We start from the raw sequence: 13,927 nt of genomic DNA, 5'->3' as shown, positions 1-13,927 counted from the left end.
GTTGCTTGGATTTATTTGGTTGTAAAAATTGTGTGGGGAAGTGACAGAAAAAGATTTAATACAGAATGCAGTAGTGATATTTTAATTATATCATCAATATTTTAAGAGCTTTAAATTTCATTTCAAACATGTTTTTCATACTAAGGGACAAAGATATAATTCTGAAGTTGACTTGATATCAGAAAATTCAGGAAAGTTTAAATATGATAGGGATTAAATATTTTAAAATGTATCCTTTATCATATTAACATTTTCATCCATATTTGTTCATAAATATTGCCATAAAAATCCTAGTTCTACTAATTCTAACCCATTATCTCATGAATATTATTTACATTCAATGGCAATGACATCTATAAAGTGACCTTTTAGGTAATGGAAAAGAAATGCTATTAGTCCCAAGAGTGCAAGTGGTGGCAATGTCATTCTAATTTAATAGACTACAATTTTATTAAATAATATAGGTTCAGTGGTCCCAGGGTCATTTGATTAGGAAATATTTAATGAAGGCATTAATATTTACTCCTACCCAACCTCCAGCTGGAATTTCATGGTGTGAGAGCACCAGGTTAATTGAGTTTTATCACCAAATCTCTAGACCACTTTAGAAATAACTATAATACACATCCCCTAAGGTCTGATCTATGAGCAGTGAGAAAATAGAAGAAAAAATGATTAACGTATAACTAGATTCTGCTGACATATTCAGCATAGATATTCAATAAAAGTTTGAGCAACTGATGAAGATTTCTCCAACAAAGAATTATTAGTTACTTTGCCTTTCAAACCTTAAATAAGAAAACAGAGAAAAAATGAGTAGATCTTGGTTTAGCCAATAGAAACAAACAAACAAACAAAAACAAAAGACAAACAAACACGAAAACCAATGTGTTTTCTATAGATTTATAATTTCCATTTGTCGCCCAAATTTTTTCTTAAGAATGTACTCATAGTAATACACCTGTCAGGAAAATGAAATTGCAACTATCCCTCTTCCATTTGCCAGTCTTTTAATTCCTCAAAGTCAAATGAATATTAAAATTTGGTATTTATATTTTCATTTTGTATCCCAATCAAATCTGGGAAGCCTAAGCCCATTATTCAATTATGTCCACCAGAGGTAATAACTTAAGTGCAGATAATAATAAAAAATACTATAGTTATCATTTATTTAGTTCTTACTGTGAACAAGCAAATTTCTAAGTGCTTTACATGTATTACTTTATTTGATCTCTACAATAACAGGAAGTGCAGTTGTTATTTACATCCATTTTAAAGGCAAGGAAACAGAGTTATTCGTATTTTGCCCAAAGCCATAGATCTGCTATGATGTAGAGTACAGATTTAAATCCAGGCAATCTAACTTTGGAACTTATATTGCAAATAGGTTTACTGACAAAGCTGCTCTTATCCAAAATTCTGAATCAATAAAATGAGTGGCCAAGGTGTAGGAGGAAGATGTATACCAGAGCCAAGAGAAGAGTTTTCCTGCCAGGAACTGAGTCATAATGGCAACAAAGTAAAAAAATAAGGTGTTGGCAAGTATCCTCTCAAGGCACTTTGTTTTTCTTTTCTTTTCTTTTTTCCTTTTCCCCCCATTATATGTGGCATAATTCTTCGTTTTATATAGTTTAAGAATAATTTTATTTAATGTTCCTCTACTAATATTTTGCCAATTTGCATTCCCTTACCAAAGTCCTAGATTATAAATTCCATGAAGGCAGGAACCATTTGTGATTTACTCACAATTGTATCCCCAGTTCTTAACACATAGTAGAATTTCAATGAAGAGTTGTTGAGAGAAATTAATGAATCCTGAATGACAAAGGAGTGAACTAGGGAGCAAATGGTGTTTAAGTTTGCTTAAAGAAACCAAGGACTTAATGTGTAGAAGAAAACCAGTCCAGAGCCCAGCAGAGTGCCACTTAACATTTATGTTTCACTGAGCTTTTTTGAAATCCCAACCTATGCTCCTACTTTCTTTTCCCCTTTTTCCCTCCTTCCCCTTGTCCTTCCTCACTTCCTTCTTTCTTTCCTTCCTTCCTTTTCTTCCTTCCTTTTTTCTTTCTTTCTTCCTTTTTCTTTTTCTTTCTTTCTTTCCTTCTTTTTCTTTTTCTTTTATTTTTAATACTTCCATTTCTTAAGTGACAATTCCTTTTTTTTTTTTTTTTTACATTTTATTTATTTTTGAGAAACAGAGTGAGTGAGACAAAGCATGAGCAGGGGAGGGGCAGAGAGAGAAGGAGACAGAATCTGAAGTAGGCTCCAGGCTCTGAGCAAGCAGTCAGCACAGAGCCTGATGCAGGGCTTGAACTCACAAACTGTGAGATCATGACCTGAGCCGAAGTCAGACGCTCAACCGACTGAGCCACCCAGGCGCCCCTTAAACGACAATTCTTGAAGTGATGACTAAAAACATATTCTGAATCCTGAATAAGATTTATCAAATGATTTATCTCAGAAGGTGCTTTCTGTGACAGAGGTCAGGAAATATTTAGAAGCTGAGGCAGAAGCACAGAAGAGAGAACAAAGAGCTGTTAACTACAAGTGGAAGTTAAAATGAGCATAGGAAAACATTGGAATATGAAAGACAGAGCTGGTTCAAGTTACAGACCAGAGTAAAGGTCTGCTCACAGGGATGGAACTAATGTTCATGAATAAGATCATCAATACAGTTGCTCCAGTTGCTGCCTTCATGGAATTTACAGTCTGGGAGTATTGGTAGAGGACTACAAACTGGTAAAGTATTAGTAGAGAAACATTAAAATTATTCTAAAACTATGTAGAACGAAGGACTATGATATATATATATGTATATATGTATATATATGTATATATGATATACATATCAGTATGTATATATATGTATATATGTATATATGATATACATATATACATATATATACATATATACATATATACATATATACATATATACATATATACATATATATACATATATATATATATATATATATATATATATATATATATATATATAATGAAGAAAAAGGAAAAAGAGTACCTTGAAAGTATGGTAGGGTCCCCTCCCTAAGGAGAAAAAAAAAAGAGAGATAGAAAACTTCAAGCTGTCCGGGCTATGAGCCTATGTGACATCACTCATGACCTTGTAAACTGAGACTACTTAATCAGACTACATATACGTGTATGTTACCATGTACGGGAGACAAAAAAATAGAAAATGTATTTTAAAAATATGTCACGTGATGTTCGGTTGTCAGTTCTTTGGGTATGAACCCAACGAGTGGTGCCAGCACAAATAAAGTTGCTTCCCGGAAATTAAAAGGCCTCGGTGTCACGACTCTCTGTGTGAGAAACCTGCTACAAAAGGAAATTTTCCAACAAGCTTTTTTTTTTTACTTTGTTGTCATCATGACTCAATTTAAACCAGAAAATATTTTCTCTATAGTGCACCAACATTTAGAATTTAGAAGCTGAGAAGACAAAAAAGGAGTAGCCAGTGATATAGGAATAAAAACATGGTATTATACTATACTGGAATCATATGAGGAAAATGTTTAAAGGAAAAAAAAAAAGAATGGTTAACCATGGTGAAAGTTGCTCGTAGATTAAAACTGATCTTTAGATTTAGCAATGAGAAGAGAGTCATTGTGGAATGTTATAAATAAGACTGTTTACAATAGGCTCAAGGGAGAATGGCAGGAGAGGAATTGAACACAATGACCACTGATAGCTCTTTTCAAGAAGTTGTTAACAAAAATCATCAGAAGGAGCGGTAGGTTTAGATACCTTTTTTAAAAAGCTTAGATCAATATTTGTACAGTTATGGGAATAATCTAATGGGGAGAAAAAATTGGTGCTGAAGGAGAGCTAGAGAAGATTTTCTAGAAAGACATCTTTGAGAAGTCAAGATGAGTTGGAATGAGATTCAATGCACAAGATTGGAAGAGCTGGCTTTTAATAGATGCACAGACAATTCATTCACAGCAAGGCAATGAAAGCAAGGTAGAGTATATTAACATACATACAGGTGGGTGTGCATGTGAGGGACCCACTCTTCTGACTGCTTCTATTTTCTTCATGAAATAGGAACATCATCATCAGGAAGGCCAAGAAGGTGTGGAGCTTGGGGATGAAGGATAGATGTAAATTATTCATCCAAAGGGATGGGATATTAAATGGATTAGGGAAATGTGGTAGTATTGCTGAGGAACTAGAAAATTTCACTCGCTCTTAATATCATGAATTATGACCTTTACGAATGATTTTCTGTTCTTTTCCAGATGCATTCAGGAACACAGCATGTTGATAATTGAATTTAAACTAGACACAGAGTTCAGTCTGTGAAAGCAAGAGAGGTTAAAGGGCCAGTGTAAGGTACACTGAAGGGACTAAGTAATGAACAACAAACTCTAAACTGGAGAGGAAAGGGATTGAGGACGGCAGGTGGTGACAGGGTGTTAAGATAAGTAGCTTGTAAATCTTGAAGGGGCTGAGATCCTAGAAAGAAGTGAGCAATAAGATGAGATGGATAGAAATTCAAATACCTTAATTTAAACTTAGGAAGGTGATGCAGTATTTTTCACCCCCAAGAGAGCCCCATATGTGTTAAATCAATTCAGTCTCTCAAAGTTGGGGGTTAATCAAAGTCTTAGGATGGAAACATCATTTTCCCTTTTATTAATACCGAGGGATCTGTTTTCCAGAGCTGAAGGTCCCCAGAACTGGGAATGAAGAGTGGGGAAATTAGAGATGTCATAAAAAGAAGCTGGACAGCTAGGAGGGCAACAGGTAGAAGTGCTAGAACTGCCCCCAAGAGTGGGAGACCTCACTGAATTGAAAGTTTCTTGCACCCAGTCCAGGAGACTATTGGAGATTACAGGCTAAGGCCAGTATCTTTTTTGTCTAATGTAATGGAATTGGCAATGTAAGGGTTTCAGACTCTCTTCCAGAGCTCAGAAACTCTTCTTCACTTCCTGAATCTGACCACTTACACATTCACTGTGCATGATATGTGCAGCAGTAAAGCAGTTTTGCTGCTGTGGGGCACCCCTTCACTGCAGACCCAGCCTTTCAACACTGTCAACTTCTGTCTCATCAGCCTTGAAAGACTCTTCCCCTCTTTTTGGTAACTTCACACTTTTCTTCTTTTCCTCTTTATAGGTTTCTTTACCTCTGCTACTCTCTTAAATACTGGTGCTTGTCAGGGTTCCATTTTTAACACTCTATTCCTCATTTTATGTATTGCCTTGTCAAACGCAGGTATTCTCATGGTTTAATAACTATCTATTTGGTTACCATTTAATAATCTCTCATGAGTCTGTATCTCCCTTATGTTTACAGAATTTTCTAATCAGAATGAATGTCCTAAGAAGTCCCTCAACCTCTCCACCTGCTCCAAATTGAATTCATAAGCTTTCACTTCAAGCACATGCCTTTTCCTGCACCCTTATCCATCTTCTTGTAGCGCTGAGTATCCCTAGATTTATTTTCCCTTCCTTGATTCAAATCCAATCAATCAGTAATCTTTATTCCCATCCGCATTATATCACCTCCTCATTCGTGACTAATATTCGCCTTCATTACAGCTTTAGACTCTTGATTATTCTTTTTCCTTTTGTCTTGTTCCAAATGACACTGCAGCCAGGAAGATGTTTCTAAAATTTATATTACTCTTATTTCAGAGTCCTACCATTTTAGCATGGCATCCTAGGCCTTTCATCATTAATCCCAGTTTACCTATTCAGCTGTATTTCTCCTCCCACCTCTCTCCCTCACACACTGAGATCCTGATTACTTAATCTACCATCACACCCTATTGCCTTTCCTTTCCGGATATTCATGTGCTTTCTTCCCTTTGCCAGAATATCTTTCCTTCCCTACTCAGAGCTTTGCTGAACTAGTCACCAATTGTCTTTCAGGACTCAGATTAGATAGAATTCATCTGGAAAACATTTTCTGATGGACCATAGACAGGATGAGAGGATCCCCTAAATCCTTGAATTTACTTTTATATCACGTTGGAATAAAGTTCATGTATAGTTGCCTTTCTTCATCACTATATCATAAGTTCCTTTAAGCCGAGTGCAGTACCTGCTTCACCTTTGTATCCCTAGCATTTAGCCCCTACCAAGTTCTCATTACATGTTTGCTGAATACATGAATTAATGAATAAATTTTCAAATTTCTAGCAAAAGTTCTGAGTTCACTTTGATGAAAAAGGAATCTCCACTGTAACAGATGCAACTAATTACATGACAAACAAAGCCCTGGTGTGGAGCACACAGCCACATTAGCATTTGGTTCATCTCTATTTATGTGGGGTGGAATAAGACAATTACTGATGCCTTTACCCAGTATGTATTTTGTTAATATATATTATATTAATTATATTTTATATATAACATCTATTTATACGGTAGGGAATATATATATACATATATACATATATATATACATATACATATATACATATATACATACATATATACATATATACATATACATATATATACATACATATATATACATACATATATACATACATATATATACACATACATATATACACATACATATATATACATACATATACATACATATACATATATATACAAATATATATATGTATATATATATATTTCATATCCACAGTGATGATCCTGGCTTTTGAACCTCATTGTGGCCCTTCTAGTTTCACTGATTATCCTTCTCTAGCTTTAAACTATAAGCCACATTCTCACACTTCATTCTAATTTTTGATACTAGCATGGTACACTTCACACACACACACACACACACACACACACACAAAAGCAAGGTAAGCAGCTAAAACACAAAGCAACAGACTGCACTAAGTAACAAATAAGTTCAGAGACCACAATTACAAAGTACCTCTAAAGGAAAACTCATTCTCTTTTCATTACCTTCCACCTCTAGGTGCCAAAACTTGCATTTAATTCCAGGTTTTAAAGGAGATTTTTATGTCTACTCATAATCTATTCTCATATAGTTTGCCCAAGAGAGGTTAGCTATTTTCACTTAAAATTGATCCACCTTCACCATACTTGTAAGTTGAACACAAGGACTAAAGGACATGAATCTCTTAACAGCTCCTGATAGGCTTTGATTATACATATCATACTCAATTTAAATGTAGAGAACATCTAAAAATATATTTTTTTGAGTTTCATAAAAATCATATTTATGATTTCACAAAACAGAAAATGTTATACTTAATTTGATGCTTAACACCTACTAAAGTGTTATTCTCAATTCACAGAAATGCTTCTTGCATTCAGAAATTTCTCTATGAGGCAGTATAATGATTGTAAATAATTTTCATTATGAGAAAGCTTACTCACAGAGATAAATTATTTTTTGTCAAATTAAGGTAACATCCATTAAGTTCAAATATCAGATAGTCTGAACAAAACTGTGATTTTTAAAAATATTTCCAAGATCAAGAAATTGTCAAATTCAATTGATATTTGCCATAGAAAACAATTCCAGTTCCTAGTTGTTTTTTAGAATTCATCATAATTAGTTTGTTTTTAAACACTAACCTGACTCTCTCCTATGGACATAAAAGTGTTAGTCTATTCTACTTCAACCACTATCTATACATTTTGTATTGAAAAACCTTGGGAATTAAAGTAAAATATGGTCAATACATTTATCAATAATCAATGAAAGTAGGAATTTCATAACAACACCTCCACTTAATAATTAATATTATTATATGGATTATATAACAAAGTCTACAAAACAAATTTTATCCAAAATTGTTTATTTTCCATGGTGAACTTGACTGTTTTCAAGAACATGGAGCATAATTTACAGCCTTATCAAAATATATGCTGTATTAGATGCATTTTTTCCTACTAAGTGATAAAGTTTAGGTCATGAAGATTCAATCTATATTCATAGAATATAATTTAAAATGTGTGTTTTTCTCTTTTCCTTATTTTTTAAATAATATATAAGGAACTGATCTAATGTATGTGAATGGATACCTTAACATTAAGACAAAAAAAGTTAATTCCCAAACATTCCTGACAAGGGAAATAAAGACTTGAATTTTTGGATGTCTTTCTTCCTTTTTTCCTTTTTTCTTCTTCCTTCCTCCTTTCCATTCCATTCCTTTGTTCTCTCTCTTTCCTTTTCTTCTTTGCCTTTTTTCTTTCTTTCTCTCTTCCTTTTTTTTTAATATTTAAGAGATTTATTAAAGCATCTTATCACAAAGATGGAAACACATACAAATTAGAAACGTGCAACCATCATCTTCCACAGTCAAGTTAAAATGGTGTAGATTTTTCCTGTTTTCATAGCTAAAACTTCAGATCTTATACCCAACTTACTCACCCTGAATATTTTAGTCATTCTTCCTGAAAGTATCCAGGGCAGCAAATAACCAAAATGCAAACTATTATATAAAGAAAGTGCAAAGTTACACAAGAAAATGTGTAGAGAACACCACCATCCCTCCCCCGATTCAAGGCAAACAATGGCACTTTGCTCTTGCTTAACCTAGATTGTCTTCAAAAACACTATTAAAATGTAATAGACATAATGATAAAAAAAAAACCGACTTTGAATAGATGTCAAAAAAAAGCTCTTAGTGTTTGAAAATAAATGCTTAAACAAAGGAAAGTGTTTTATATCAAACAAGTTTGAAGAGCCCTGTATTGCAGCATTCTGTAAAATAAACAAGACAAAAAGCTGGTATAGGGTTTATTGACAAAGGCAGAACTTCTTCAGGCAGGTATGTAAGGAGGCAGTGGCTCTTTCTCAGGCATCTTCACTGCTATTTCATAGGTTGGCAAAACATACTGTGGAGGTGCTTCGAAGGTAGGGTACACAGCAATCTCCGGCATGTTCCTGTTGTTAATGTATTTATAGCAGTTCCAAACACAGTTGATTAGATATGCCTTAAAAATGATGAATAAGGCAAAGAATACAAGAACAATGAAGAGGAGGCAGCTGGGGTCCAATGCCAAGAGGTCATCTTTGTAGGGAAAATCAGGTAATTGATCCAGATACTCTTTGATTCTTGGCAAGTAAGTGAAAGAACTGACTTTACTAGCAGAATAACTGTAACTAGCAGAAATTTCCAGAAAATACTTTAAAATATAAAAGTAACATTTTATTTTATTTTATTATCACTCTCTGTAGTTTGCATTTGGTTGCAGCTCCAAAGGAAGTTGTTCACAATGTCTTTAGAAAAAAAAATTCACAGGAAGAAAATAAAACTCTCCTCATAATTCACTTTTTACTATTGTTTTTCTTTTACAGAATATTCTGGAGCTCTTCCTAATTTCCCTACTTCATATGCTGCTTTGCTAAGAATTAAGAAGAGTTCATCTTCATCTCTCTTTGGTTCAAAGACTAGACCACGATATAACAATCCTTCATTAGGAACACTGAGTGTTTCTTCACCAAGCTGGCGAGGGACAGCTCAACATTATTATTCCCCCATCAATCTTTATCATTCCTCAGATGCCTTCAAACAAGATGGTAAGTATCAAAGAAAACTGCACCTTTTGGAGTTAAACATGCAAGGAACACTTTTTTCAAGACTATTGTCATTGGGGTCAAGACTATTATAATAGGGGAGAGAGGTGAAAAGTCAATACCCCTAAAACAGAAAGTGGCAGAGTGTTTAAGATCTGGAAAAGTGGAGGATGTTAATGGAGAGCTTGGCCAATGTGATTAGAAAATGTATGTGTGGAAAATTTTTCTTTCCAGTCTTTGGCTGGCCTAATAATTAATTTGACATAAAAGATATTAACGGGAAAAAACTAATTTCAAAATTAAAAGCAGGCAGCTATTATACCTTTTAGACAAAGAATCAATAAATTTGTGAAGAATTAGCAGGATAAAGAGGTTTTGACTTGAGGTAGTATATTAGTGAACAAGTAACAAAATTTGTTTATATAGTCCTTTTGGCCCTATATTACCTATTTCTGGTGGTAAAGATGCCTTGTACTCTCCTACCATTTTACATGGCAGGTTGGTTTCCTGCCTTCAGGACAATGAAGGAGGGCTGGAGTGTCCTTCTTGCCCCAGCTGTTTCTTAAACTTTAATTCAAAATAATCAATATGCCAAAATGGCATACTTTCAGGTGGCATATTCTGCTCTCCTTTCGCCGTGTGAGTTTATTAATTGGTGCTTATTAAAGTGAATCTCTTATCCTTCTCTATCTTGATAATTACATTTCAAAGGAATGGGTGCCAGATCCTGGAGAAAGAGTATATTTAGCATTATTTCTGAGTGGAAAATAAATGATGCAAATTTCCAACATTAATACATCAGTTAAAGTAAGGACTTCTGAGTAGCTATTAACATTATGTTTGAACAAGATTTGCTAGATATTCCCTAACTCCATTGTTTTTAAATATATCAACAAAATAATATAAGGAATTAGCAGTCAGAGATAAACACTAAAAACCAAGTATTAGCAGGCTCTGTGCCAGACTGTTTTGTATGGCTTATCTCAATAATCCCCTCAATAAATATTTGAAGTGGATATCATTACTCTTCTATGTAAGTGGAAAATCAGAACAGATAAGTATCTTTGATAAAATCAAATTGCTAATAAGTAGACATTAAAAAAAATTAATGTTTATATTTGAGAGAGAAAGACAGAGTGTTAGCGGGGGAGGAGCAGAAAGAAAGGAAGACACGGAATCCAAAGTAGGATCCAGGCTCTGAGCTGTCAGCACAGCCCTGATGCAGGGCTCAAACCCATGAACCGTGAGATCATGATCTGAGCCAAAGTTAGATGCTCAACCGACTGAGCCACCATGGTACCCCATAAGTAGGCAATTTTCATTTACGGATATCCAGATTTTAAGTCCAATACACTTTGGACTACAGTTCAGTTATGATTGATGAAGGGCTAAACATGCAAAGAAACATTTTGGAAGAACTAAATTATTGGAAATATTCTAGAAATATCATATTAGGTTGTGGTGCCAAGCACAGGAAAACATGTTTATACCAGGAAAACTGGTATAAACACTGTTCATACCAGTTGTTGCCATGTGAGCATCATCTCATAGAGTTGGCATTAAATTTTATTTAAGTATAATGTTAGCTCCTTGATCATGTTTTATTTTTCAAATTACTTATTTCTGGTATAATTTTAAAATTCCCATAATATGCTCTGTGAATGACAGTATCAAAAGAATTAGAAGAGAAGCCACAGACTGGGGGAAAATATTTGCAAAAGACATATTTGAAAAATGACTGTTAACAAAAATATACAAAGAACCCTTAAAACTCAACATAAGATAACAAACAACCTAATTTTTAAAATGGGCCAAAGACCTTAACAGACACTTCACCAAAGAAGATAACACAAATGGCAAATAATCATATGAAAAGATGGACCACATCACTTGTTATCAGGGAAATGAAAATTGAAACAACCATAAGACACCAGCACATACATACCTATTAGAATGGCCACAATCAAGAACATTGAAAATGCAAAATGCTCATGATAATGTGGAGGAATAGGAATGTTCATCAATTGCTGGTGGGAATACAAAATTATACAGCCACTTGGAAGACAGTTTGATGGTTTCTTACAAAACCAAACATATTCTTCCCATAAGATCTAACAATTGCACTTCTTGGTATTTATCTAAAGGAATTGAAAATTTATGTCTACATAAAAACTTGCACATGGATATTTAGAGTAGACTTATTCACAAATGCCAAATCTTGGACACAACCAAAATGTCCTTCAGAAGGCGAAAGGATAAAGTGTGATACATCCAGACAATGGGATATTACTCAGTACTAAAAAGAAATGAGTGATTAAGCCATGAGAAGACATGGAGAAACCTTAAATGTGTATTACCAAGTGAAAGAATCCAATCTGAAAAGTCATATATTATATGATTCCAACTATATAACATTCTGAGAAAAAAAAAAAAGATGCAGTGAGCAAAAAGATTAGTGGTTGCCAGTGATGGTGTTTGGAGAAGAGATGAGTAGGCATAGACAAAGGATTTTTAGGGCCATGAAAATACTCAGACTATCATAATGATGTATATAAATCATTAAAAATTTGTCTAAACCCCCATAATACACAAGAGTGGACCTTAATGTAAATGATAGATTTTGAGTGATCATGATATGTCAATTTATGTTTATCTTTGGTTAAAAAAAAAGAAGTGGTACCATTCTGGCAATGATGTCACTAATAGGGGAAGATCTGCATGTGCAGGGGTGAAGGTTTTATGGACCTTCCTCTTAATATTTTTGTAAATCTGAAATTGCTTTTAAAAAAATAAGTGTTAAGGTGCCTGGTTGGTTCAGTCAGAAGAACATGTGACTATTGATCTTGGGGTCAAGAGTTTAAGACACACTTTAGGTGTAGAGATTACTAAAAAAATAATTAAAATAATAAAGTCTTAAAAAACTTCCCACTATATTAATTCCAATATCACAGTCATTAGGCAGAGATGTTTTGGATTTGTGTTCCTGAGGCATCATTATTTCATGAGACAACAACAAAGTAGAATCTATTCAGTAGTCAGAACTATAGGAGTCTCTTGTTTTTGGTATAATTTGGTACCAACTAGTGTTCTACTCCTTTTTCTCTTGTTCCAAGAGTAAATTAATATAGCTCACAATGATAAATACAATACAGGTAGTAAATATGGGTTAAAACACATGAAAATGATGAAACAACAAAAATAGGAGCTAAAATAGAGCCAGGCTTGACATTAATTCAAAGTGTCTACTGTAAGCGCCTACATACCTGCTATAGGCTAGTCCCTATTTTGGGTAATTAGCAGTCAAGGAAAAATAAACTCTGGCCAGTTACATATTTTCCAGTGTTCCAAAGAATACAGTGAAATAGTCATTCAGTAGAAGCACCGCTATATCTGACACTAAGACCAGACAAATTTTTTTGGAGGGTCCTCATTAAGAGTTTCTTATTTGATGTAGTAGCCAGTGATCTGAATATTATTCTTATTGTGTACATAAGAATTTTTATCAGATTTAATAAAGGTATACTTAGCCCAAAAATCAACCACAAAATGAGAAATAATTATCTAAAATTGTACTTCTTGTCTTTAATATGCATGCAATCACTTGGGAACCTTGTTAAAATAGATACTCTCAGTAGACCAGGAGTAAGGCCAGATAATCTGCATTTATAAAAAGTTCCAATGTGATGTTGATGATGCTACTTGGTAGACCATGTTTTCATTAGCAAGTCTCCAGACTGTGGAGTAGTGCCATATAATTTAAGTCCTTTGCTGCTGTAGTTTAATTCATATTTAGAGAATCAGAAAGAATGGAGAGTCTGAGTATTTTCCAAGTAATCTTCCATAACTATTGTTTTCTCATCCTAGAATTTGATAGATCTTGGCTAGATGTGACTTTGAGTTTGTTCTCTCTGATAAGACCCTGACATATGGCTTTTGTCAGGTAATTGCCTTTAGCCTTAATAGAGAATAAAGCCGGGGTTGACGTGCTTTTGTGAAAAATGAGAAAACTAATAGAGCCTGAATAGAAAGTCATACCACTCCTGCTCAGAGGTAAGCCCAGGAGTACCCCAAGATAGAGCTAAGATTTTTCTGAAAAATGTAAAAATCTCATTTGCAAAGAAATTTGGGAAAGAAATTCTACTTTTGTATATAAAACCTGGAGAACTCTCCCACACATACACAAAGAAACATAAAAGTATATTCATTGCAGTATATGTTTAATAACAAAACATTGGAGACAACCCATATTCATCAGAAAGGAAATGGATACATAAATTGTAATTTTTCATTAATGAAAAATGGTTAAGGTGAGTAAATATATATAAATAAATATAGTGTATAAATATATATAAATAAACCATATATATGTATATAATTTGACAAACAAAATGGATATATCTCAAAATACAATGTTTAGTGAAAAGCAAAGTTA

General features: G+C 33.8%; 1 protein-coding gene across 2 annotated transcripts in view; it reads left to right on the top strand.

Moving 5' to 3' along the window:
• Nucleotides 1-13,927, top strand: part of CNTN5 (contactin 5) — a 1,399,046-nt gene that overhangs the window by 839,806 nt on the left and 545,313 nt on the right. For both annotated transcript variants that reach the window (XM_045038579.1, XM_023239314.2), the window contains one exon: nt 9,277-9,498. In XM_045038579.1, coding sequence (XP_044894514.1) covers nt 9,277-9,498 — 222 coding nt within the window. The remainder of the gene's footprint in view (nt 1-9,276; nt 9,499-13,927) is intronic.

Source organism: Felis catus, chromosome D1 (assembly GCF_018350175.1).
Source record: "Felis catus isolate Fca126 chromosome D1, F.catus_Fca126_mat1.0, whole genome shotgun sequence".
NCBI lineage: Eukaryota > Metazoa > Chordata > Mammalia > Carnivora > Felidae > Felis > Felis catus.
The sequence above is the reverse complement of the archived record's forward strand: the minus strand, read 5'-3'. Positions and strand labels throughout refer to the sequence as shown.